The 27,677-nt window shown below is 37.3% G+C and overlaps 2 protein-coding genes across 3 annotated transcripts; both read left to right on the top strand.

The window, feature by feature from the left end:
- The first annotated feature begins 12,965 nt into the window (after positions 1 to 12,965).
- Positions 12,966 to 14,765, top strand: LOC122657000 (homeobox-leucine zipper protein ATHB-13-like). 2 transcript variants are annotated; one of them, XM_043851733.1, is made up of 3 exons: positions 12,966 to 13,216; positions 13,323 to 13,718; positions 13,795 to 13,995. In XM_043851733.1, exons 1-3 carry the CDS (start codon positions 13,090 to 13,092, stop codon positions 13,968 to 13,970), a joined length of 699 nt encoding a protein of 232 aa, XP_043707668.1. In that variant the 5' UTR covers positions 12,966 to 13,089; the 3' UTR covers positions 13,971 to 13,995. The 2 variants fall into 2 exon arrangements, with proteins under 2 accessions (XP_043707668.1, XP_043707667.1); XM_043851732.1 differs by lacking the exon at positions 13,795 to 13,995 and adding an exon at positions 14,323 to 14,765 and having other exon boundaries at positions 12,971 to 13,216; positions 13,323 to 13,699.
- Positions 14,766 to 20,295: 5,530 nt separating this feature from the next.
- On the top strand, positions 20,296 to 21,005 carry LOC122656924. The gene has a single exon (XM_043851621.1). It carries the CDS (start codon positions 20,385 to 20,387, stop codon positions 20,970 to 20,972), a length of 588 nt encoding a protein of 195 aa, XP_043707556.1. The 5' UTR covers positions 20,296 to 20,384; the 3' UTR covers positions 20,973 to 21,005.
- Positions 21,006 to 27,677: the final 6,672 nt, after the last annotated feature.

Here is a 27,677-nt window from a genome sequence, read left to right as displayed (position 1 = left end):
GTTTGGGCATGGGTAGAGAGGTCATTTCAGCCCCCCTTTGTTAGAGGAACTGGGGAACTGGGCCGGTCAGCAAACTGGAGGTGATAAAGATCCCCCAAGACATAGGCCAACGCTCATCTACGATTGACAACCACCGCCACGCCAATAGATGTCCAATAGAAATTTGGATGCATTGTTTTCCAACATTTTTTTTTCTTTATTCCTTCTCAAAATTTGAATTTTGGACAAATTACATTGCACTTAAATTTTATTTTATTTATGGAAGAAAGAATGCTACCTGGGCATGTGTGGTGCACTGCCCTTGCGTCAAAATATAGGACGAATGAAATTACCATCATGCCCCCATGAAAAAGGCACAATTTCGTGATGGCACGACAGTCATTTTGCCCGCCCCTATGTTTGGGCATAGGGATAGCGCACTGAACACACCCTATCTAGACTATGCTCATAATTTCAATGTAACAACTATAAATACGCACAACGAAACTCCCTCTCTCCCATCCCATGCTGCCTTTCCCCTCAAATCACTCTAACATCTTTATATCGCCATGGTCATCTCTCTCTCTCTCTCATACACAAACATTTCCTATATATCCATAAGGTTTAGAGAATATCTCATAGTTTGGTACCAATATTTGTCTGATGACTGATTTTTGATAGAGCAGAAATGATGAAGAGGTAGAACCTTAGGCCCCTGCTCACATATCAAGTTTCAGCCAAAATGACATTAGCCAAGCCGCAAAATAAAGCCTTGAAATACCTTAAAACTGAAGCTTTTCTATTTAAAAATTAATAAGTGAAAATACAAGGGATTATTATATTAGTACATGAGAGGGCATATGATTCAACCAAAAAAGAGAGGAGTCAGGTTCACGTTCATCGGTTTATGTACCTGAACGTATGAGAACGACTCACAATCATTCAAATGGAATCCATCCCGTGGCACCCACTTGGAGTGGATTCCATCTGAACGGTTGTGAGCCGTTCTCGTACATGAACGTGAGCCCAACTCAAAATAGAGGGCATATGATTGAATTTGAGTTTCAAATTTGATATTTGACAAATTTATACCATTTCCTAGATTTCTAAATAGGTGAAATTATTTTATCACCCTTGCACATGGTAAAACTTTTGATAAATAAAAAAAAAAAAGAACATAGTAAATCTATTGATGCTTCCACGTGTGCTCCCATTAGAAGCATCAATAATAATAATAATAATAATAAAAGAACATGGTAAAACTATTTCTTAAGTGTTAGATAAGAAATATCGGTTAGTCTTGCCATGCGATGATTTTTTGTAAAGGAAAAAGGACTCTGTCCCTGGCAAAATGATAGCCCTACCCCCATGGAAAGCAAAAATCCCACCCCTATTAATGGACCTTTATCGCCCCCAGTACTACTGCGGGTGTTGTGCGCATCGTGCGGTGCAGCACCGCCCATGTATGCACGGTGGGGACGATTGTGCACACATGGGCCGTGCTGCACCGCACGATGCGCACAGCACCCCCAGTAGCACTAGGGGTGATAATTTCCCCCCTATTAATGCTTCCACGTGTGCTCCCATTGGCCTTTACGTTGGCGTAGGAGCTGTACTCCCTGATAGAAAACTCTTTCCCATTTTTTAAACTATGTATATAAATTAAAAAAAATTAAAAACTAAAATTTTCAAACGAAAATTAATTCCTTGACCATCATACGGTACTTATAATTAAGCTCTGATACCTTCTTTCCCATCTACACCCCCAACCAATTCCATGTCTCCGCCCCTTGACTAGCCCCTCGTTAGTCTCCTATGATTTGAAAAATTGGAGCTAGATTTAGATTGGTCGAATTAGTTGAATCAAATAATCCTGATTCATGTTGATCTAAATCGATGAGGAAAAATTTCTAGGGTTCAAGTTGATTCCATCCGATTCTGGATCGATTCCACCCAATTCCGACTGAATCAGAATGGAGATGAATGTATTGTATTAAGAACATAACAATTATTGATTTCATTTATTTATTACTTGGAAATGGGTAATTCCCATCCCTTTTATTTATTAGTTGGTAACCGGCCATGCCCAGGGGACCCATTTGGCGCATTGGGATCGGCCACAAGTAAGATGCGTGTCCCAATGATGACCATGCACGTGCTGGCAAGTGATCTCTCGCTATTTCAAAACTTCCAATTAATGATTAGGGGAAATGGTGTTTATGAGAGAGCGTGCCCGATTGTGCCTAGACACATAGAGGGACGAAATGACTGCCCTGCTTCATAAAAGAAAAAAATACCTGACAATCCTATCCTAAAGGAGGAGGAGGAGGAGGAGGAGGAGGAGGAGGTGGTGGGCTAAAAGCGCCTAGTTCAAAGCGAAGAAATTCTGAGTTCATGCTACGATGATCTATATGGATGGCAGTCTGATTGATGCATTCCTATTGTGAATGCAGAAGAAAAAAGATCTTCTTTTGAACAAAAAAATTAAATTACGTAATTATTCACCTGCGCCAGACGATTCGAATGCCCAGTGGTTAATGCTTCTGAGCGTTTCTATTGGCTTCAGTATGCACACAAGGGCCACCCCAACCACAAAACTCTTCCCCAAATGATTAATATTCTTATTAATTTATATAACAAAATACTACAACCTACTCCCATTCATCATGTGTGCACGTCACATTTGGATCGATGAATAGAACTGCATTTCCCATCCACATATAATTAGAATAATGGAATATATGATTATAGGCCCAAGGCCTTGTGGATATTATATAGATTAGATTGATGGAGGTTAATTAGAAATTTCACGATTCATGCAATATGATAAATGGTTGGATTTTTAGTTGTTTTTATATATTTATTTATTATTTTTTTATGGTAGGTGAAGGGAGAATATCTTTGCCAATGGTGATTTGGTATCATAATTAGACTTTTAGGAAGAGTAACCCTCTCATGAGTGATGAGTATTCATTCTAATGAGTAATGATCTAAAAGATCCACTTCCTTTTATCTGATTATTCGGACAGAAGGACCACCCACAAAAAATGCTATATATCTTGTTCCTCATGAACCAGAATCCATTGCTCACCGCACCACCACTCGTACTCTTGTACCTGTTCGATCCCTAATTAACTTTATTTATATAAATGATGAGCACAAGCACACAACACGTCTCGTGTTTCCCAAATTTACATTAAGTGGGGCGTTTCCTTTCCTTTCCTTTCCTACCTGTATGTACGTTTTGCATCTTCCATTGCTAATGTATCCCTGTCTAATGATATTTAATGATATTGAGACTTGGAGATTCGCATTATCTCTAAACATAGTAGATTTCTACAAGATTAGAGGCGAATTTTCTTCATTCCTCTTTAAGGGCACCTAATGTTTCTAGATGTTATACTCGCTTTTTTTCTGGAAAATTCTAGTTCATCTAAATTTAAGATGGATTTTTTTTGTAAGAATTCCAATCAAAACGATTCTTTCGAAATGGACTCCGATCGAAGATCTTGTGTGAAATCATCTGGCATATCTTCCTTTCATGTAATTAGTCTAAGCATATATTTGGGTGACAAGGCTTTTGGGATTGAGATCTAAATTTTTCTCCCATTCTTCTCTGAAACTAATGTGCATCTCTATCTTAACTGATAAGCAATTTGATAAGGCCTCTCTTAATTGGCTCTTTTTCGATATGTCTCATTACTTGTTATTTTATTATGCACCTTAAAACTAAGGTGATCCATGAAGGATCTTTATCCCCTCAATTTACTTGCCTCTCAATTTCCTCAATTCTATCTAATAGGGGCGGAAATGACCACTCTACTCTCTGCCCGAAAATACTGCCCGGGTGGGATCCACCTCCCTCTATCAGAGGGAATTGAGGAAATTAACGGGTAGGCAAATTGAGGTGATAATTTTCCATCCAATGAACCTGCTAACCCAACCCTTATTGGGTACTGTAGCTCCAACACTCAAAGGTGGTTGAATGACTTAAACATTTCTCCCCCTCCCCCGACTCATAAGTTGGTGCTTCCTTGTCATCTACTTGTGAAACTTCTATATTATCACTTATTGGTTTCATGCCGAGATTACACTTGCCTACTTTGATTTGTGCAAGAACTTATAATCCTTCACTAATTTACTCAAGGTGGATCTGTTGCCTTTTGTTGGAAGGAGATTTTGTTTGTATAACTGCATGATATCTTGAAACTAACAATTTTATGGAATAAAAAATTTTCAGCATTTCAGAGGGATTGGAATATGCATCTATACTAGGTCATAGAGTTCATGAAATCTGGTGTTATAACAAGGAGAGACTCAGCATTATCCCTACACCATCTGGGACTACTACGTCTGGCCATGGACTCTAGTACCCCTCCTCATAAAGATCTCTAAACAAGATGAAGACATTCAGATCATTACAATACAAGATAACTATGTTCTTAATTTTGTGAAATGATTATCTTTTTTTTTTTTTTTTTGATGAACGTGAAAGGGTTATCTTATTATGCTAGTCGTGTTCGACATAATTTTGTACTCTTTGAGAACATTGTAGACAATCTTTCTTCTTTTCTTTAATGGTATTTTCTTTTTATTATAAATAATAATAATAATAAACTATTCATATTTTGATTATAATAATAAATTTGTAATTTCTAATGATCTATCTACTTGTTGTTTAATTAGTAGTTAATTTATATAAATTAATTAGTAAAAGATAGGAAGATATAATGGTGCTGGCGAATGGCTTGTGGCATTGATTCAACGTTCATGGCCTGCACTACTAATAAACCAAAGCATATTAGGAGGATTTACAAAACTCTCATCAGTACTCTTCAATTCTTCATCCACTTTAAACCACCGAACCAGTGAGGAAAAAAAATTACGTGAGAGTGTGATGATGCCTGAGGACCAACAAATATAGGTATGCGAGACAGAATATTGGCTGGGGTCAAGGCTGAGATTTTCAGGCCCGGGGTCGAGCTTCAATTTTTATCCTCTCCTACTGTAGCGCATTGTGTGGTGGCTGCAGAGGTCATGTGCACCATGTGGGGTCCGTTGTGCCACATGGCCTCTACAGTACCGTACGATGAGTTACAACACGATGCTGTGACAGGAGAGGATAACGATTTGGTCGAGCTTCCAGTATTAATTTCTACATTCACAATTTTTTATTTTTTTTTGGTAAAATACATAGCACAATTAGGCCTACTGAAGTGGGCCATGCAATGAGCTTTTGTCCTGCCCCTTTTTTTTCCCCTCAATAAAAGCTGTAAACAATGTTTCAAGTTTCAACCGTCAAAGTTCCTCAACAAGATCTTGACTTTTCAAGTGTGCTGCAAAGCATTTGATATAAAAGGCCAAAAGCTACCCCTTCCGCTTGGGCTAATGGGCCAAACCTGATAACAGCTTTATTTATTAATCAGGTTGGGTTTGGACTTTGGGTTTGAAGACCATTTACTATTGAGTGGGTTAATAATCTTCGTGGGAGCGGTTGGGTTGACCTAAGTTTGACACCCCTACATTAACTGAATCAAGTCAATCAACTCATATTCATAATATTAACTTTCTACCCAAAAAAACAAAAAAACTCATAATATATATATATATATATATATTTTTTTTTTGGGTCGAACAAGACAATTAATTTAACAATTAAAACAGGTCAAGGAAAAATTCCTACAACACCAATATTTAAGAACAAAATTTTCGTCTATCCATAGAGGACAGTTCACCCACCTTCCTAGGGTTCATAAACCCTCTCACGGTTTTAGTATATTCCAAACTACCCTCCCAATTCTATTCAAGGAATCATTCATCTATCTTATGATCAGTCACAGTCAAATTAAAATGTATGATGAATGGTGTCTTAAAACCCTTTGTCCATTCCTTTTTTTTTTTTTCCTGGTTCCTTGGGATGAAACGGTCCAGAATGGACATACCCATAACGAATGTAGAAAGGGCTTGGGCTTGGACTTGGGTTAGATCATGGGGCCCATCATGCATGCATCCCCAAATTCAATAATGTTAGCTCTTAAACCATGGTGTACATAGGCCCTTTTTTTTTTAATTATAAAATTCAAAAAGCAGCCAATTCCCATCGATTTGGAGCTACTGAAAAAGGGAAAAACTACCACATCAACGGTTGCTAATCACTAATGAATGACCCTTTTATCATCTTGGATTAAAGCTTATTTTGAGAAAACATTATAGACAACCACTACATAACATAATGCATCCTCATCCCCTCCCCTTTACAAAGAATAAGAGAAAACTATAAAAAAAAAAAAAACCAAAAAATTTTAATAAATAAAAATTAATTCCTAAAAAAGAATGGTTCTCTTCTTCCTTCCATCCCCCATAAGATCATACCTAAAAAACATGAGATTATATGTGGGCCGCTTTAAATCCTCAGATAGAGGCCCAAGAACAGGAAGCCCTAAGCAACTAAGCCTGAATCACGTAGGCCTTGGTTCAAGCCCATAGTTAAAAGTTTCTACGTTTAAGATTTAATTAGGTCCATTAATACAAGGACTTATAACTAAATCAGTGGGTGGGTCACAATAATTTTCTCGTTAAAAAGGTGATAAAAAAAATTTTCCATCATTTTATTACCCTGTAACCATTTGCTGCTACCCAGGTTGCAGGAATGTTCCTACTACCCGGTTCACAGCCAAAGAAACAGAATCTAAAAGGGTATCTTGTAATATGCTTGAACTAGGAGGGTATTTATGAACCCAAAGAAAAAGTAAATTATTCCATTTCTTTGGCTTCAAACCCGGGTTGGAGGAAGATTACTTCCGGTAATTTTTTCCAACTGAAAGCACCTGAAATTGAACGGAGTGAGCCAACACAAGTTGGAAACAGTTAAACTAATTCATGTTTAATTCAAATAATTTAAGACATGGATAATAAAATGATGGAAATTCTTTTTATCACCTTTTTAAAGAGAGAATTATTGTGACCCACCCACATAGTCAGTTAGGTTAAACCTTCATTACAAAAGGTTGCCATTTGCATGTATATATATATATATTTTTTTGGGTGAATAGGAAATATATCCAGGGAGGGATCCCAAATTAGAGAAACAAAACAATTAACTAATGGGCGGAACATAAAAACAGCCAACGGAGAAGAAAGAAATTGAAAGAACACTATGTCAAAACTAGGGGATGGGGGAAAATAATGAAAGGTCCCAAGATGAGGCAAGATTTCTATTCCTTAAAGTGTCTCGGCTTACAAATCGAATAGGGAGAAGTCTGTTTCTGTTCTACAAAATGGTTATTTTTCAAATCTACCCAATCATGCGAATTGAAAAAGTCGATCTTCAATTATTTCGTTCTCACCAGATATGATAAATTGCAACACCAAAGACAAGTTTTACAACATTATCACAATTAGACCTATCTCTAAAGTCTTACAAGATTCTTCTCCATTATCTCTGAAAGAGAAGGATTGTTCTATGATGAAGCCAACATTTTCTAAAAATACATTGCCGAACAAATCTAGAGAAAAAGCAAGAAAAGAAGAGTTGCTCCACAATTTCAGGAGAGTTCCAACATAGACAACAGTTTGAGATAGACAAATTTCTCCTGAGAATGAACTCCTATGTAGTGAGAGATAAGGTCAAAACATGTCATTGGGATGCAAATTGTTAGGTTCATTGCCCTTAGGTCTCCAAAGATAATTAGAGAGACTAGACCAAACCTTAATTAGATTGCTGGATTTGTTAGGTCCAGAACACCAAATACCATCTTGGATAATGGAGGAGACCTAAGCCATTCTATCAGAACTAGTATCATATCTGATGCGTTCATCATATTTTGAAATGAGCACACCATTGGGATACTAGTTGTCAAGCCATAGGTATGTGCCACAACCATCATCAATGCTTGACTGAATTTCATCTCTGGCAAGTTGTCTATACTTAAGGATTTTTCGCCAAAACCCAAGATGCATCAGAAGGGAAAGTGGCTATCCAAATGGAGTCCGACTTAAAGTATCTTGAATATACCCATTTAGTCCAAATATTATCTTTTCTAGACATAAATTTCCATATATGTTTGTGGGAAAAAGAATTTTGTTCGGGAGTGTACACCCCGCGTCCAGACACATTGGGGGCAAAATGATCGCACTGCCCTCCATAAAATGTGAAAATGACACTCCACTTATGCCTTCGCATGCGTAGCCATGCTCCCAGATAGAGAACACGTACTTCCCTTATGTTTATTGATGCCCACAATAGTAAATTCTTTGACTCAACGAAGACTCAGCCCACATTGAGTTATCTTTGGTTTTGATATAATACAATATGGGTCAAGTTTTTATGCACAGTCATGTATGTACATGGCTATTGGATGTGCACGGGGATGTATGCCAGCCAGCCAGCCAGCTCAGCCGTTGAATGCTTCATTGATCGATGTCTTGGAGAGAGTCCCGATCCTTCCAACCGCGCGCTCTAAACAAAGCATGCATTTTCTCTCTAAACAAAAATCTCTGGATGTACTTGTTGATCTCGGAACTCCCATAGGATGCCTTTGTGATTTTCCAATGGAGCAAAATCTAAAGCTCAATCCAATTGATGGTTTTTTATTGCAAGATCTTGCTTCATATGGGCATTTATTAGGCCACCTCTTATATCTCACAATCATATGCCTGACGCTGCTTACTCTTTGAATGTTCTAAATTCATGAACCAACCATGTGATCCACAATGGCACGGTGCGCTTCGCGGTGCTCGATACATCAAGTCTATAGCCTCTTTTTCTCCTCCTCAAGCTAGTTTCTTTTAACTACCTATTCAGATTCTAATTGGGGTTCCTATCCCACTCGTATACCAAGTGTTCCATCACTGACTACTGTATTTTTTGTTTTTGTGATAGTTTCATATCTGGGAAATCAAAGAAACAACACACTATATCTCTAGGTCTTCCATTGAAGTTGTGTCATGCAATGAGTTCCGCATCATCCAAACTCATCTTTTTTAAATATTTATTGCATGATGTCAGGGTATCTAAACACTTAGCCACTAGCCTCTTTAGTATGACAATCTAGTTACACTTCATATTGTTTTGAATTCAGGATTTAATGAAAGAGTAAAGCATGTTGAGATAGATTGTCATTTCATTTATGATAAAAATCCAAGTTACCATTTTAAAGATTTCTTATGTCCTATCTTCTCGTCAGACTGTCGATGCATTGATTCCCCAAAGCGTTGGGCAAAGATCATTTTCGTGGTGTTTTATTCACAAATTGTTTTTTTTTGCGTACTAAACTCTCCAACTTGAGTAGGGTATTGATCAAATCAATGCATGCTAAGATTTGGTATATGAAAATATTTTTTTTTAGTAGAAAACAATCTTATTCATCTAGATTATGAAAATAATGACTCCATTTATTTATATATATATATATATATATTTTCTTTAACGTTGATGAGAAAGTATCGACAATTGGTCACCAATCTTGTAATTCTGATAAAAGTGTTGAATAGACTACAAAGAACAATTGATGATTAAAAAAAATAAATAAATAAAAATGTGTGGTACAGGTTGGTTCAGTTGTGAGTCGGCAAGATTTAGAATAGGTTTTGACAGTTTTGGTGTGGGCTGTGGGACAGAGAAAGAGAGAGAGATCGCCTGGTTGACATCTGAATGTTGCTGACTGATGAATAGAATCAATCATGTTCATGACAGGCTTCTTTCTTATATATAACAACAACACAGAACAGCCCAGCCCAGGTGGAGACTGAAGAAGAACCATGCCAGCCGTTCCCATAAAAACCGATTTGTTTTTGGACCAAAATCCGCCAAACCCATGTCCCCCATCGGCCCAGACAAGTAATTTGGTTTCAACTAATAAAATTCTCCACTCCCAAACATGAATGAAGAAGCATTTGCATTTAATTTGAAAAGTCCTACCCAACAACCAATGAACGGTCCCGATCATCACCCCATTGCTGCTACTGATGATGTGAGAAAAGACATATAAATGATCATCAGTACTTACAAGTTACAACTGTTATAAGCAGCAACCTAGACATAGAAGAGAAGAGAAGAGAGAGAAGAAAAAGAAAAGAAAATAGTTGGTTGACGTGACTGATAAGGCTCCCCACACCCCCCGGGGACCAGAGAGAGAGAGAGAAGCAAAAGTGACGTCAAGCAAGCACATGGGGGATCTATTTAAGCTGAAAACATCAGAGCTCTAGGCATGTGGAGGAGAAGATTCACTTTAGTGGCAATTTTGCCTTTCTATTTGGGTTGATGAGAGAGAGAACTCTCTGATAAGAAGCCCAACAAAGCTAATTTAGAACATGGTGGATCCACCCTATTCCACTGAGGATGGAGATGCCCTTCAATTTCCAACTAATAAAGGCATGTGGCCTCTTGTTTTCCTCAGATTAAAGTATGTATTTTTCAATGTGGGATCCACACCCCCCACACTCTTTGGGGTTTTTTTTTTCTTCTCTTTTGGGTCCCACATCTCCCCTATAAGATAACACTCCAGTCTCCAACACTAGAAAATTGAATGAAAAACAACCAGTGATTTCTCCTTCCCTGAATATATGACAACTGAGATAATCCAATTTAAGGTCCTAATTAAGGATTGATAAGAAAGGTAATTGGCCATTCAAACAATTAATTAGATAATTACCACACACCATCAGTTGGTAAAGTTGGGTGTATATATACATTTTGGACTATATACTACTTCATTTGTTGGATATAATAATCCTTTTAGAACCCTGGTCTAATTGTCCTGTTCTGTTCTTTTCTTATTATAGTAAGTCCTCTCTATCTCCTTCTCTATGGAAAAATTGAGAAGAAACAGGAAATGGATTTTGCTTCTGTGGTTTTGTGCAGGAGCAACCCACTTGCTGTATTTATGATTCAATGCATCTGTTTAAATATACATTTGTATTTATTCTGTTCTAGCCTAGGTTCGTAAATGCAGCTTCTTCTATCCATGGATTTTCTTCAAATCCATCTATGCCAATACATATGGTTATCGATATCAATTAATAAGCGAATCACTTAGAGATTATACCAATGAACCGAAACTGATCGAATCGACCAAAACCCTTATTAATTTATAGCCACAGATCACAAATCTGTAGGCCATCCAACCCCAAAAGAGATTGTAACAGAGTTGCACATGGTTTCATACAGAGTTGCAGGGTTTTGTATTTGACATTCCTCTTAATAGTATTGAATATACTCTTCCTTATGTGATGTTCAGATAAATATATCTCATTTGAAATTTTTATGAATAGAGTTGACATTTTGGCTTTTCTACTACAGAAATAAGAGAAGTTAATGTTATTAATATGGGATTATCATGCTGTGAGAATCTATCAATGTATTAGCCATTAAAGGAATGTATTAAATTCATGTTAGTAAATCAATTGTTAATTCACCTCCTTCTGCCTTGTCCCTATATGCATATGTGCAACTTTGATATGATTTTATACTTTTTTTGTAGAAAGATACTTGTCATTTGTCAATCAAAGGCAAGGAGACTTTATCTTTGTAGATAGGAGGATTTGATAGTTTTTGGGTTCAAGCATAAAAGTAAGGAAGCCAGCGGTTAATTACACAGAAACTGTTCAGTATCAAAACATAATATAGTTTAAACAGTGAAAGGGCTTTAGGATGGAAAGAACAGATTCATCAGGATATTTTATGCATTTCCATGTTAAATAAATGTAACAGATGTATGTGGGGTGGGGTCTATTAAAAATACAAGAAAATACAATTGGAAAGTGATGGCACTGGAAAAGAAGAACAAACCAATCTTTACCAAAAAGAAATTTCTTTCTTTCTGAATTTTGTAGTACTGTGTAAATGGTCAAATTAAATAGTGGAAGGATCTGAGAAGCTGGAAGAGAGAGAGAGAGAGATGATGTAGGCCATTTGAAGAGTTGGCAGGATGAGAGGGGCAGAGGGGGGTGATCTATATGGACACAAGGGGCACAAAGACAAAAAGTTACCAACTCGGTAGGGCTACTATAAGGTAAGGGCCTTTTTCGCTCCCTTCCCTATTGCTTAATGCTGAGGATAATGGATGGGAAAGAGCTCTCCTGATGCATGATACCTGTAGGTGGGTTAGGTAGCAACCCCTGCAACCCAATTGGACCCATCCCTAGCTAGATTCCTGCCTCTCTCTCTCACTCTCTACCTCAAAACCTAAAGATAGAGCCAAGCCTTTTCTCCTTTTCCCCAAGTTATATAACACCATCTTCACTAAAACCCAACATAAAATATTGAACAATTTAATAATTTTTTAAGAAATGAAGCTCTAATTCAAATTTCTCAAATGGTAATTTAAACAAAGAGCACACTCTATCTAGCTTAGACCTTTTAACTTAAATAAGTTTGCCAATCATTTTTCTTCTATGAGTCACCCACAGCTAATTAGTATGGAAACACAAAATATCTTCCCTATTTTCTCTCTTACACTACATGAAAATGCCTCACTATATATACTACTCATTTGAAGACTACCCACCTAACTACTACTCCTATGCTATGCATTAAACAATTTATATCATTTGTCAACTTATATAATCTTAAGAAAAAAAGCTCTCTCTTCACATTAAAATGTATCAAAACAGAAGAATTAAATCTCTTTCTCTTCTAATTTTAGGGCAATAGACAAAAGCATAGTTCAAAATCTCATTTCGATAGATCATGAGTGTAAGTATCAAAATTTCATCAAATAAGCGAAATTTTCAATCGAAATAAACAAGATGTGAAGCAAAACAGTCCTGATTCTGGGTTTTACCTCCTATTTAGTCTTGGACATGTGAATTTTTTTAACTGTGCTCTGAAGAGCCTACAAAACCGCAAAATATTCTTTGCCCCTTTTTTTTTTTCTCACTAAAGCCGCACTATTTTCTACGTCTCCTTTTCTTTATTTTCTGTTCCCTGTGATATATAATATATTCCATCTCTCCCGTTCCATCTCTCACTCCAAATCTCTCTCTCTACCTCTCCAAAGCCATTTCATTAGTCTCTCTCACTCTCCCTTTTTCTCCTTCTTATCTCCCTATCCCCAGAAAGTCAGATCGTCATCACCACAGATTTTCATTCTGATAAGACGAGCTTAAGTTATGAGTTGCAATGGGATGGCCTTCTTCCCTGCCAATTTTATGTTACAAACTCAACATGAAGAAGAGCACCTGCCTCCAACACCTCTGAACCCTGTTCTTCCCTCGTGCTCACCTCAAGACTTCCATGGTCACTCGCTCTCTCTCTCTGTCACACACAAAATTTTATCTTCATTATCATTTCATTATTTAAAGGCTCAATCCCTTAATGGGTATCAGTTGTTGCGGTGGTGCAGGTGTTGCGTCGTTTCTAAGAAGGAGATCCATGTCATTTTCAGGTGTGGACGTCTGTGAAGAAACAAATGGGGAAGATGATTTATCTGATGATGGGTCACAGGTGGGAGAGAAGAAGAGGAGGCTTAACATGGAACAGGTGAAGACTCTTGAGAAGAACTTTGAATTGGGTAACAAGCTTGAGCCTGAGAGAAAAATGCAACTCGCTAGAGCTCTTGGTCTGCAACCAAGACAGATTGCTATATGGTTTCAGAACAGAAGAGCTAGGTGGAAGACCAAGCAATTGGAGAAAGACTACGATCTCCTCAAAAGACAGTTCGAAGCAGTTAAGGCAGATAATGAAGCCCTCCAAACCCAGAACAAGAAACTTCAAGCCGTGGTACCCTTTGAACTCCTTAATTTCTGCAATTGTGAATTAGATTTATTTTAATGGACTTTCATTTATATATTTTACATGTATATAATTTTGAATTGGACTGGTCTTTGAATGTCTGAGAAGAGAAGAGAAGAGAAGAGAAAGTAGTACTTTGGCTTTTGGAGGATTGTGTTTACTTTTTAAAAGTGTTACTGTGGAGAGAGAAATTCAAGATTTTCTAACAGGGTCAGCACCCAAAACGGTAGAACAGCTCTTGGGCTTCCTTGAAAAATAAATACTCTAGACCTACTTCTTTTTTTTTTTTTTTTTTTTCTGGGTTTTAATTTTGGGTTTTTTCTTTATGTTTAATTAGTTTCTTTATTTTCTTGCCCTACCAAATCAAGGCCTCATTATTTTGGATTGGATTGATTGGTCATCATGTTTGCTCAACACAAAGATCAATCATGGTCATGATCGACCCTGAATAACAAGACTGAAATCTTTATTGATTGGGTTCAAAGGCTCAAATGATTGGGAATGGACACAATTGTCAGTTCCTGTGGATGAAGTTGAGTTGGGTTTTTTTTTTCTTCCAAGTATTTATTATTACCCAGCATTGGTTCAGTTAATCAAGTAATTGGGTGCAGATATTGGCTCTGCGAAGTAGAGAACCAACAGAATCAATCAACCTCAATAAAGAAACTGAGGGTTCTTGCAGCAATAGAAGTGAGAACAGCTCTGACATCAACTTGGATATCTCAAGAACACCAGCAATCGATAGTCCTCTATCATCCCACCCAAACAGACCACTCTTCCCATCATCATCTATCAGGCCAGCCGCGACTGTGACCCAATTCCTCCAAAACTCATCAAGGTCAGAACTCCATTGCCAGAAGATGGATCAAACTGTTCAAGATGAGGGGCTCTGCAACATGTTCTGCAGCATTGACGATCAACCCGGATTATGGCCGTGGCCGCCGGAGCAGCACCATTTCCAATGAATTTGTTGTCACAATCGAGAGGGACCCAATTTGCATATGCGGCGGCCGCTTTTGGCCGTGAATTAATGAATGGAGTACAGAGATTTGTTGTGCTGTGCGTGGCCAATTTATGTTGGACCGGAATGTCTCGGAAAGTCTTTTAGATTGTTGTATAAAATAGAAAAAAAAAAAAAATGGGGTAATATCAACTTAAATTTCAGATGGGCTGAAGATTAAATTCAATTTTATTTTTTTGTTGGTTTCCCCTGATATTTAAGAGATGTCTGTTATGGTGGATCATGGAAGCAATCTAATTTAAGATTACCTGTGCTGTGGTAGTTGTGATATTGGCTTCAATTCACTCTATCATGGGCAGTGAAATAAAGGAAGGATTTTTTTTTTTTTTTGGGTCTCTTACTGAGTCAATTCATGATCGAATTGATTCGTTTTTAAAAGTTTAGTTTTGTATTGGTTTTGATGATGTTTGGATGGATATCTTCTTCCAAATTCCAATACAAATGTCTCATGTGTCTGCAAGCTTTTTGAAGAAAGTTGTTATGATGAGGGTAATTAGGCAGAGAGTGTAAGTAGTCGTTAGTGGGTGAACCAAATCTGGTCGACGCCTCGATTAGAGAGAGACTCTAACAAAGCCCACGAGTGTACGTAGTAGAGTCCTTTCCTTTCTATGGAGTCTTGGGCCTCTTGGGGCAATGTAGGAGCCTGCTAAATTGACGGTATTAAATATTAATCCGAGAGATTGAATGCGGATCCAAGGTGACGTTGTTTTTAAGCTGAGGAGAGAGAGAGAGAATCGAATCACGCATTCCTAGATGGAAAGGAGACAAGCAGAAAGATATAGAGAGAGAGAGAGAGAGAGAGAAAAAAAAGAAGCAAGCAAGGGGGGTTTGGAAACGGTCGCTCTGGTGAAGGAGACGTTGGTAATTAAACTTCTGCTGACCAGAGAAGGTATCCATCCATCCATCCATGTCTTCTTTTCACCCACTGGTACAGTGGTATTCTCTCTCTCTCTCTCTCTCTCTCTATATATATATATATAAGAGTTGGGTGTACATGTGACCCACTGTCACCCATTGTCTGGCAACCCAAGTATCCACCAATGTTCAGCTTCAAATACTGTACAGTACCCACGTTAGACATATATAAATATATATATTATGATAACATTCAGCACTGGACAGATGACAGAACCCATAGAGTATATATATACTATCCAGAATTCCGGATAGAGATAATCTCCTGTATTAAGAAAACTAGTAGGCCAGAGGAGCTACAAATGAAGGACTCAAAGGAGGGATCCACGTACAGGACAGGACAGGAGGAGATCAATGCATGGGACGGAGTCTTACAAAACAACAAACACTTCACATCGACTCACATAATGCTTTTAACTCACTATACTTATATAGACTATAGAGAGAGAGAGAGAGAATCATAAGATAAGAGGTAATTAATAATTACCTCTTATGTATAGATATTTCCCGCTCACCAGAGGGAAATGGCCGGGATACAAAATACAACCTTAGTTAGCTCTTCAATTCATCTGTTTCAAAGATGTCATGGATCCTAGAATCCTTCTTAATTTCCACAATAAGTAACTATATTCATACTAATATTAATTGGTTAATTAGAGTTGTGAGTTTATTATAATTAATTAAGTTTGATTATGGGTTAATTTCTTTGATTGGCCGCAAAATTAAAAGAACTTAAGCATCGATGAAGCTAGCAGGACGAATCTCCCTCCCTAGCTCGTTCCTTCCCTTGGAAACTTGGAATATATATATATATATATATAGTGGAGCTGAATTGAAGCTGTACAGTCAGGGTTTGCTGGTATACGCGGCATTGATCCAGAAAGAAAAGAGTGGATCAGAATCCAGCGTTTCCTTGTAAAATTCATGACATAATGCGTGCTTCAACTTCAAGAGAAGAACCTTTTCAGTAGCCTCTGCTGAGTAACTACTCACTGCTTGTGTAGTACGTACACAATAGTACTGATGGAAGAAAATTATAAATAAAAATTAAAAAACCCCAGAGTGGAGAGGCCTTCGTTGTTCGATCTCTTAATGCGTGAAGTGAAGTGAAGGGGAACCTTACCTTTTCAGTAGGCGCTGAGTGAGGGAGTTGGTTCAATCGTGATGTACTACGTACTACTGTACTGTACATGAACTGATTCTGAAATCTGAAAAGGATAGCTACAGGTTGAACCACCATGGCCTTGACACTTCATGGATGCTTGCGTCAGTGGTCAGAAGTTGGGACTAATTGGTACCAAACACACTCTGCAAAAGCATCAAGCGTACCACCCCCAAGCGAGCTCTGAAAACACACCCCTGAACTCCAATGCATTTCCGCTTTCCAGCAGTAAATAAATAAAAACAAACCATATATATGTGTATGTATGTCGAGATACATACAATAAACCTGAATGAAATGGGTTACACTACAATTACAATTGCAGTTGACTATACTAACATTTTTTTTTTTTGGTAAAGTTGATTATACTTACATTACAACAAGCTAGCTTGTTTGTCTCACCAGATATAGAGATATCCTTTTCTTTACTTCCAATTGGAATAATATTAATACTGAGTATAGTAATCGAAAACTACTATCTTTTATAGAAAAATATAAAATTGTTAACCACAGTTTTTGAATCATCAATTAACTTCTTTTTTTTGTTTGCAGTTTCAATTGGATGGTTTAATTTCGTATCTTAAAAAAAAAAACAAAAGATATATACATATGTGATGAAGGTAGGGATTTGCATGTTATGGTTGTTAACAATGAGGGCTGGCTGGAGCATAATATATAGTACTTAATATATGGTTGTTAATAATTAATTAACATGGTGTCTGCTCGCTCGAACCGTTAAATATATATATATATATATTATTCAGTGACATATGGAGTACTCTGAGAAAGCAGAAGCAAGCATATTGGAGGAGAGTTGAGCAATAGAATTAAATACCCTAAATTTGCTGGTGAGGGGGAGGAGTTCTTATTAGGACATAGGATGCGGCAATTCCAACCTAATTAATAAAATTATTAAGGATGAAACTAAGAAGAAGCTTTTTAAATTAATTAATTAATGATGTTAATTAACAAGTCAAATATATAGATGCTAGCTACACTATAGTGGCCAGGTAGATGATTTGATTAAAATATATACATATATATATATATATATATATATATAATGGGATTATGATGAATTGGAATCAACCAATACCCGCCATGTTTGTGATTCTAATGACAAGAAGATCTTGGGTTTTGAACTAACCTTGATTTTTTTAGTGTATTATACATTTTTGTTTAATACCTGACCACATGAAACTGCCTTTTGTCAACGCCTGCTTCTTCTTCTTCTTCGGTTCCCTTCTTTATTCTTTTTTGGGGGTTGGGGATGGGGTTGTGATTATGGTACTCTGGATTTTGCTAGGAAACAACCCGTTAGCAGTGGGCATTAGATGTCCCACAATCAACCCCCCCCCCACCCCCCAAGCACACAGAATCAATTGGGAAATTTAATTTTCTTACCTTACTATGGAATGTCTGCTACGAGAGAAAATCATGAACATAAGTGAAAGTATATCAATTACCCTAAATTCTATGATGATTGAAAGCTTATCTATAAAATATTTTTTTTTTTTTTCTTGTGGGCCAGTTCAAGGTCTAATTTAACAATTGGGCAATACATGGTGACCTATTTCCATTTACTGACTTGGTGTTGATACCCCTATTGGATGCCCCTGCATGAATGTGATCTCATTCATCTTTATTGGATGATCTCGCACGTGATCTCATTCACCCTTTAGTGACGTGATCGAGAAGGTATCGGAGTTCCAGAACTGAAGTAGCAAATCGCACAAGACTCGAATTGCGACAGTTTCTTTCCCCCCACCACCCACTAGGTACATTGGATCTCCATCCAGTACACCTACAGATTAACTTTCCCAGTGCTTACCTAGATCTACCACATAGCAAGTTGATTGGATTGCAATTTTGTGGAATCATAGACCTTAAGATACCTTGTTCATTTGGCAAGTTTCAGCTCGAATGGAGATGTAAGACTACCAACTACAAAGACATTGATGCCAAGACTTGTAATACCATCAAATCAATCAAATCAAAGGGTAGGAAAAAAAACAAAAAAAAACTCGTATACCAGTAAGGGTGTGTGTCGTTGCATTGGATGGTATATTTTAGCCTACTCTTTAGATATTCAATGATCAGAATTATCATATTATCCTTCCACATGATAAATCCTACATATTGGTCATACTTAAGAAAAACTAAACTAGTTGATCAAGAAATATGAGTGACTGAACGGGCTAGGATGGTGTTAGAAGTCAAAATTATGGATCAGAATAGATTCGTTATGAGGCTGAGGAAGTGTAGTATTAGCCTATTGGGTTTAACACTGCTCCTTATTGTTTCCAAAGCATTCAACGACTCTTTTCCAACGCTTATATTCTAACAGCTACATTCCAACGATTTTTTATCAACACCGCCTACATATGTGTTTTTTTATTTGAAATTTGTGATTGTACCTTGATGAGCCCCTAATGTGACTTTGAGGTCCTCTAATAGTGCGTTATGTCAACGGCTATAATGCTAATCTTATTCATCCACAATTTTCTTTCTTTCTTATTAGTGGTTTTGACCCATTCGACATTTTAAGACCACCAACTTGACCAATCTCCGGGGGTCTATATATGATCTTCAACAGAAAAGAAAAGATAAATAATTATGTTATGGGAGAAAGGCTACCTTTACTGTGAGAACTTACATATATAAGCGTGAAATGCAGGCACATCTGGTACTGTGCAGGAGATACGCACGGACCTAGCGCCTCAAGTGAAGGAGTTCATGGGCCATGATGGGCTTATTTGCTCAATGGAGACCTTTTAATTGAAAGGTCACTTGATAGGTTGCTGAAAAACTCAATCGTGAACGTTCTGGATAACAAATGCACCGGGCGCCAACCAATTGTGTCTTTCCTCGTCATCTATCTAAATTCGGGAAGAACGAAACCCTAAACCATTTGCTCACCTGCTGCTTGGAATTAATAGTTCTCAATCAGGAGCAATTCGTTCTGCCATTGAGAAGGTAATCTTATAATAGTTATGTGGTTTAGGTTAGGGCTACACTTGGCATACCCATAATCTTATAGACTTTCTGGATTGGGCTTCAGAGATATCTTTTTGCTGCCCAATCCCCCAAAGTTTAGGCCCAGCCCAGAACTGACCTTGCATCTCAAAGATGGAAGTGTATGAAAACATTCATTTTAATGCTTACAGGGATACAAAGGAGTGAAGCCAGTAAAGGATGAACAAGGATGAGCTTCAGATACCATACATCTCTGTGCAAGAGATGGAGTTTATAGTAGATGGATGTCATAGAGTTCATTGCGATGTACGGCCCAGATTCCTTCCTGTGTATCATTTTGACTGGTGATTGGTGCTTTAACAAAAACCTCAGCCAGTATTCAATGTAAGATTCCAATCTAACGGCATTCATGTGACAAAATCGTTCATTTAATTTCTGTGGCAGGTGTGCGATCAGTATATACAGTTAAAATCCACACTATAGCGGCATTAGGCATTAGGTAATGAATGGATATGGAGGAGAAGAAAGACAAAAAGTTTCACTTCTTCAACCACTCAACTGCCACCACCATTGCCCTCTCAAACAGATGAGATAAACCCATGGCTTCCACTCCTATCCTCTCCCACCATTCCTCTACCACTCCAACCCTGCAATTCCCCACTAAACTCTCCACCAAATTAACCCCAACTACTTTCCCCTCCAAACCCACCTCTGCAACTGTCAGACCCATCACTAAACTCTTCGTCTCCTCTCCAACCAACAAGCCTACACTCAAGACGCCTCCCAAACCCACTGAGGAAACCATCTTCTTCGATGGTGGAGCTCACTATGGAGATCTCGTCGCCAATCTCCTTCTGGGTTTCACTCTTCTCTGGTTGCCTCTGACATTAGCGGCTGTTTCAAGGGCTTTCTTTCTGAGATACAGGTTCACCAATTTGAGAGTCACAGTTATTTCAGGTCTAACGGGCCAAGACCGGAGTGATTTTTCTTACAAAGTGATCAAGGATGTTCAAGTGGTACCACGTTTTATTGGAGAATGGGGTGATATTGTTATTACTCTGAAAGATGGGACGAAGGTGGACCTTAGAAGTGTACCCAAATTTAGGGAAATTGCCAATTACTGCCTTTCCATGGCTGATAAATCTCCGGTTTCGGAGGTGAAGGAAGCTACAACTAAAGGATTTTGATTCATTTGATCATGGAAACCTCCTCTTTAAGAGGTATGTGATTATGTGATTTTTTTTCAAATCTCTTTTCTGATTTTCTTCTGGGCTAAATTGCTACGATATTAAAGCGTATTTATTTGTAATACTCATGGGTCTTTGTGGTTTGGTTTTCTTGGTGAATTATAATTTAGTTTTCAGGGGAATTTATAATCCCTCAGGGTCAAGGTCCAAGGGTTCTGACTAACTATGAATATGAAGATCTTTTACAGTGCTAAATCCAAATTCTGTAAAGAAAAAACAACTTTCGTTTACTTGTTGCTGTGGATTTGAGATTATTAAGTTTTGTCAATTTGCAGCTATCAAGTTTTGAAAAGATGTATTCATCACATCTAACCAAATGGAATGAATGTCATGGGAAAGCTGCTTGAGGGATCCGTTTGCATCTTCCTCCTCTTTTCAGTCTCTTCCTGTTTCTTAATGCTTTGATGGATACAAGTTCTCCAAATTGCCACTTTCCGTATGGATTTTCTTTTTCAATCAAAATTATGGAGGTTCTATGTACTTAAAATAGTGGTAATGAAGTAAAACCTCATGGGCTCGCTTACCATACCCAGGAAAAAAAAAAAAAAAAAAAAAAAAAAAACCTCATACACTCCAACCAAGTACTTGATATCACCTATCAGCTTGCGTTGCCCTGCACTTTAAAGCTTCGATCTGCAACTAGATGCCATAGAAGATGGTTTACCTCTGCTCGTTGGTGGCTATCGTAATCCTTGGCAACGGGTGTGTTCCAACTTCCAACCTATTCTTTGTTGTGCTGAAAAGAAAACGCTTGAAATCGTTGGACAAAATATTAAGGGCCAAAGTAGAAGATGGATACTTATTGATGCAAACCATGTAAGAAATCAAGAAGGTTCAAAAAGGAAATTTTTTTTTTTTTACACTAAAAAAAAAGAAAAAGTTTTTGTTACTAAATAAAATTGTTAGTTTCTTAGATCTTAACCTTATTTTTTATTTTTCAAAAGCATCATCAATTACTAATTCACCAATACCAATTTTGCTTATCAGATCTTTATTTAAAAGTTATGACTTTTTAACTAAAAATATGAACTTATAATGTTTTCTCGAGGCAGATTTCATTGCAGATGTGCTGCTTGAATTAGACAAAATTCTCTCCCATGTTAATGGAATATGAGTACAACTACCGTGAAGTGTTGGCGGTATGATGTCAGTCGCATGCATTTGTGGGCTAACGCATTTGTGGGCTAACTCTGAAGCACCATTAAGAGGCCTGAGGCTTCAAGGAATCGGCCCACCTTGCGCTTTATCTTTGTTAGTTGGGACGAGGCAACCTTGCCAAACCACATAAATCTTTGTGTTGTGGGATTATTGTTTGCAATTTCCATTCTTTTCTACGTCGTTTTGAAGTCACATTTTTCTTCATAAAGAAGTATTCATGAAACCGGAATGGAAAATCTATTTCCGTCCTTCCATTCCTAAACCTACAAAATAACTAAACTGGAAAGCTTTAGCATCTAATGCTGTGCAAGTTAGGGCAAGGTTATACCATCATACAAACACACTTGATATTTTTATTATTGATGAGAAATACATATGCATAAGGTAATGGGTAATACTTATCCACTCTTTTACTTGGTAATATCCCAATTTACATTCGTATTGCATGCTCTCAATTTGTTGAAGAATCAGAAAGCATTTATAGGGTGAACCTAAGGAAACTCTTCAGGAGGCTCAAATTATTATATAAGACATCGAAGTGTTGGAGAGTGCCTTGAAATCATTCTGAGTTCTAAGTTTTTCTCTTTTTCTCATCGTTTTCAATGGATTTTTCTTCTCTACTAGGGGACACTTGCAATCTGTTCCCATTATTAGAAAAGAAAAGATGCTTAATACTTCACTAAGTACACTTGCAATCTGAGACTCAGCATTGGTCATAGTATTCTTCTGTATAGTAAATTAAAATGGTGCAGAAGAGATGTTCAACCTAAAACAAGAAAACTCTCATAAAAAAACAAAAAAAAAAAAAAGACACATAAAACAAGAAAACCATGTCCAAAAAATATATACCACGCAAAGCCACTGATCCCATTGCAAGTGGTATAGAAACAATTCGTATTGCTTAATGCTTGGGCAGGATTGATCATGTGGTGGTCTTCAGCCCAATGGTACCAATGATCTGGCCTGAAATTGGCAGTACAATCCAGGTAGGCCTTAAAGGTTAAAACTCAGTTGGATGGGTCAGCGTCAGCTTGTTTCTGGTTTCTAGCAACCCCATGAGCTTGTTGGTTTAGAACTACCGGTCTAACACAACCTAAGCCCCAATGTCATTATGTGAGCCCAATCTATTCGCTTTGAGACCTCCCACACAACAAAGGCAGCATGGCTTGTTGGGGGTACGATGTCTTGTATTCGATCGCTTGCATTTGTGAGCTGATTCAGAAGGGCCGTTAACAGGCCGTAGGGCCTGAGGCCCTTGAGCAAATTTTTTTGGGACTATATAGGTATTTCCGTAAAGTGACCTATGTAGGGTTTCACTATATATTTGTAGCAAGGGTTCTTTCTATGTAATCAATGTGAGAGAGGTGTGAGGACAATAAATCCTTGTGTGCATTGTGTGGATGTTGTTTGAGATTTCCATTCTTTTCTGTATCGTTTTAGGTTTACGTTTTTCTACAATGGCTCACCCCAAGCTGGCTGTGTTGGTGTTGGCTTCTCCATCTTCGTGTCCCAGATGCAAGTCATGAGCTCTTTCCCAACTTGCTCTCGAAAAGAAAAGAAAACCTGAATTCCCAACTTGTATAATTATGAATGAATACAGAATACAAATTGGGGTCCATGGAATGGAACTTTGAAGTTTGAAGGGAATCTTACTCAAGCACTGGGGACTTGCAGTTTTAAAGATTAAAAGTTGAAAGCAATCACTTCTCTCTTTCAAGGATTAATGAACCTTAGGACCTGACAAAAATAGAAAGCTAAAGAGTCCATTCCTAGCCCTCATTGTCCTTTTCTTATCATACCATGTCTAGTCTTATTAATTAAGGCGTGGATGAACAGGGTTCTTAAATCTGTGCTGTACTCTCCACTCCCCCCACTTCATAATCGTTCATATATTTACCAACATATATACCCAGTGATTTGCCTGATTTATGATCAGAAAAACCTCTTAGGTGGGACTCCAATTGGTGTCTTCCGAAACTCTTTTACTTAGGTTCTGATATGATGCTAATCCACTCATATAATCACTCTAAGAAGATAAATTTATGAGACCAATTCCCTGATTCTAAAATCTAAAAGATCTGGTTACTGACTCAAATTAATTAGAGACTTTTGACCATGTTGGCCGTTCTTTCTTTATTTCTCTTTCATTTATTGGATCATAAGAAAAGAAAAGCTAGGGCTCTGATCTTGGAGTCAGGAGACTTGGATCACAAAGACAATGTGGTGCTGTCTGGTCATAGTTGGAAGTTTAGAGCCAGGGTGGTTGGCCCGATCAATTGAGTTCTTTCATTAACACTTCTTTATTGAAAGATGTTAAAGAGGTTGATGGAACTAGTGCTCCCTTCTCAGTTTCTTTGCAGGTTTTTTTTTTAGGGACCCCTCTCAGCTGCTGTAAAGAAAAAGGGACTGGGAAATATCAGATAGGAGTTTGGCCTTAAACCACAATATATGATGAGGAGCGGCTCTCTGAAATGATAATGACGTGTTTTTATATCTCGTTTGAATCTACTGGTAATCATCACTGGTGCTCAAATATATAGGTTAGCTTTTGTTATTATAAAGAGAAAAAAAAAAACAATGATTTTTTTAGTCTGAAAATATGAAGAAATGTAGTAGTGAATGAAGTGTACCACTTTCTTATAAATTTATCTAGTACTGGAACTAAAAGCATTGATGGGATGATTTAGCATTCCACTTTCTTATATAGTATGTGTTCTAAAGAAAGAAACAGAGGTGTTTTTCCATCTTGCAGGGTATGCAGAGCATCCAATGGTTTTGCTTTCGAGTTCTTGCAGCTAATGAATGACAACATCAAACCTATGTAGGGTCTATAATGAAGTCAAGAATTCAATCCAAGGAAAATATTCATGTTCTGTATGGTTACATCAATGGAACAGTTTTCTTTTCTTCAAATGTCTAAAAAAACAGATAGACTTGATCCGATTCCCGATGAACTGATGATATAGAGGTTCATCGATCAGGTTCATCAGAAACAAAGAGCATGAATGCAGAGTATCATGGCTTTTACACTAATGTAAATAGAGTTTTTTTTTTTTTTTTTTTTTTTTTTTGGGGGGGGGGGGTGGTGTGGGGTAACAAGTAGTAGTTTATGGGAATGTCACAGATAAAACACCTTTGCACTGTTCTAGATTTCACCTTTAACAGAAGCAGAGATTTCATATGTAATTGATATATTTTAGAGGAGAAATCTGTGTCAAACCCTATGTATTCTTGACTCATCCACCACCCTAGCACTATTTAATTTAAAAAACTAGCGGGAACCACTAAATGTAACAGTAACCCATTAAAGATAATGACACTTGTACATGATTATGGTCTACTAAGCTTTCTCATTTTGTGTCTTATTGGTAATCTTGGGGAGCGTTTTTGTTGTTTATTAGAGCACAGAAGCTTCTATATATAATCCAAATCCCTTAAAGTTTTGAAGAGTTCATAAAGAAATAGAGATCACAGAGCCAGAGGAATCTAAGTCATATCCCAAATGAATTAGATTAGAACAAGAAAGAGTCAAGCAGAAAGAAAGGAAGAAAGAAAGAATATGAAGAACATAGGATGCCAAAATCCTTTCATGTACAAGAGCGTGTTTTGTTGGGAAAAGTTGGAGAGGATGAACTGAGGATCACCCTTGAAAAGGCGGCTCAAATATCGAAAAGGGTACCCACACGGATGTAGGAATCCCAATCAAAGAACCTAACATCCATATAAAGCTAAAAATGGGCTATACTTAAATATGGTAAGCTCATGTTTTTTCCCCACACGTAGGCCCTTTCTTTCTTATCTTTTCTACTTGGAATCAAAGAATATTTCCCTACACAAAATACCAATTTTTTTGCTTTTTTCATTTGAAAAAAGGAAAAGGAACAAATAAAGTACTGCCTTTTATATTTTGCTTTGTTCTACATCAAGCTTTATTTTAGAACACAAGACCCCCCCCCCCCCTTCCTCCTCTTTCTTTTTTCTAGTTTCTTTCATGGGCATGCCTTATCTCTGTTATAGTGTTTTTACTTTCATGTACAGAACACCTAATTAAGAGCTATACTGCTAAACTTTTCCGAAAGGAAAAGCATGGGATTTTTTTATTTTTTTTTTGTTTCTTTCTTTTTTCCAATCAAAATTGATTTGAAATTTTGAGAAAAGACTAGGACACATTCAATGTATTTAAAATTAAATCAAAGTTAATATTGTCCCAGACCAATTGTTCTCCTTTTCAAAAAAAAAAACAGGTGACTTTATATTGTTATAGTAATGGAATTATAATGTTTTCAAATGCTCTCTCTAAACATCCGGGTCCAAAGTGAGATTGCACTTGAAAAGTAGTAAGAAAATCTTTGTTACGATACCCAATCTACCATATGGATTAAAAAGTAGTCTGAAATTAAGAAACATTTAGAGCGTGTTCTACCTAATGCTTAAAAGTAAGTTGTCTCAGACAAACTGTTTTCCTTTCCGCGAAGTTGGATAAAGAAAACACGTTTATCGGCTTACTAACATTTCTAGTTTTAGTCTCATCTTCTATAGGAAATGTTTGAACATTTCTTGATTTCTTTCTCTTTCTTTGAGAAGCAAGTTTTGAAAGATTTTTAGTATAAGAACATGTCATGAAATTATAGTACTGTGGTAGGACTCAGGAGGAGGGCATTTTACTAATTGTAACTGATCTAAATCCATATGTAATAAGATTAAGATAAGATTGCTTGGTCCACTATTGTTTCTAAAATATTGAACCCTCAAAGCAATAACATTAAAAGATATATTGATGAGTGCGGTTTTTTTTTTTTCTAAGCTTTCAACAACTACAATGAGTATTGCTATATGGGTAGGCCAAGAAATGAAGTATGAACTTAAAAGAAGAAAGAAAGAGAGAAAAATGTAGGAAATTTTGAGAATGGCCTAGAGCCCAGCATCTATAGTTGATGTAATTGAAGGTTAGTCCGTAGTAGTTGGACCAGCCAAGGAAAGGATCTCTTATGATACTTTCATTGAATATTTAGTTGTTAATGATTCCCCATTTGCTTTTTGGGTTAAAAGGGTGTATAGAAAGGCCTACGTGCGCTTCATTCTTTTGACAAAAGCATACCTGTGATAAGAATGGCGACACTTGGCGCTCTATCATTGGTCGGGTGGCTGCTGAGTTGCAAATGATGAAGTTGAAGAAAGTAGCCGTATAAGTCCACCCCCCCCCCCAACCCTCCCACCGATCTCTTTCGGAACTTGGGCCTCCCTGGCCCCCATCCAATTCTCCCCTCTCTTTCTCTGTTTCTCTCACAGCTTGCCCAAGCTTTGGGTCCCAATTTGATACACAATATATCTATAATCTAATCTATTATTAAGTAGTTATGCGATAAAACTTAGATAAGTATTCACCAAACACCCACCCCCAAAGAAAACCAAAGAAAAAAACTAAGAGCTCTTCCACTTTTTTAGCTGCAAATAGAATTCAAATAATAACCCAAGTAAAATTGAGAA

This window comes from Telopea speciosissima, chromosome 3 (assembly GCF_018873765.1).
Source record: "Telopea speciosissima isolate NSW1024214 ecotype Mountain lineage chromosome 3, Tspe_v1, whole genome shotgun sequence".
Taxonomy (NCBI): Eukaryota; Viridiplantae; Streptophyta; class Magnoliopsida; order Proteales; family Proteaceae; genus Telopea; species Telopea speciosissima.
Note: the sequence above shows the minus strand (reverse complement) of the source record. Positions and strands in the feature narration are given on the sequence as shown.

Excerpts from the sequence above, each read along its gene's own strand:
- LOC122656924 (XM_043851621.1), top strand. The coding sequence starts at position 20,385 with ATGGCTTCCACTCCTATCCTCTCCCACCATTCCTCTACCACTCCAACC.
- LOC122657000 (XM_043851732.1), top strand. The coding sequence starts at position 13,090 with ATGAGTTGCAATGGGATGGCCTTCTTCCCTGCCAATTTTATGTTACAA. Across the intron at positions 13,217-13,322 it reads CTCACCTCAAGACTTCCATG|GTGTTGCGTCGTTTCTAAGA; the intron begins GTCACTCGCTCT and ends GCGGTGGTGCAG. Across the intron at positions 13,700-14,322 it reads ACAAGAAACTTCAAGCCGTG|ATATTGGCTCTGCGAAGTAG; the intron begins GTACCCTTTGAA and ends AATTGGGTGCAG.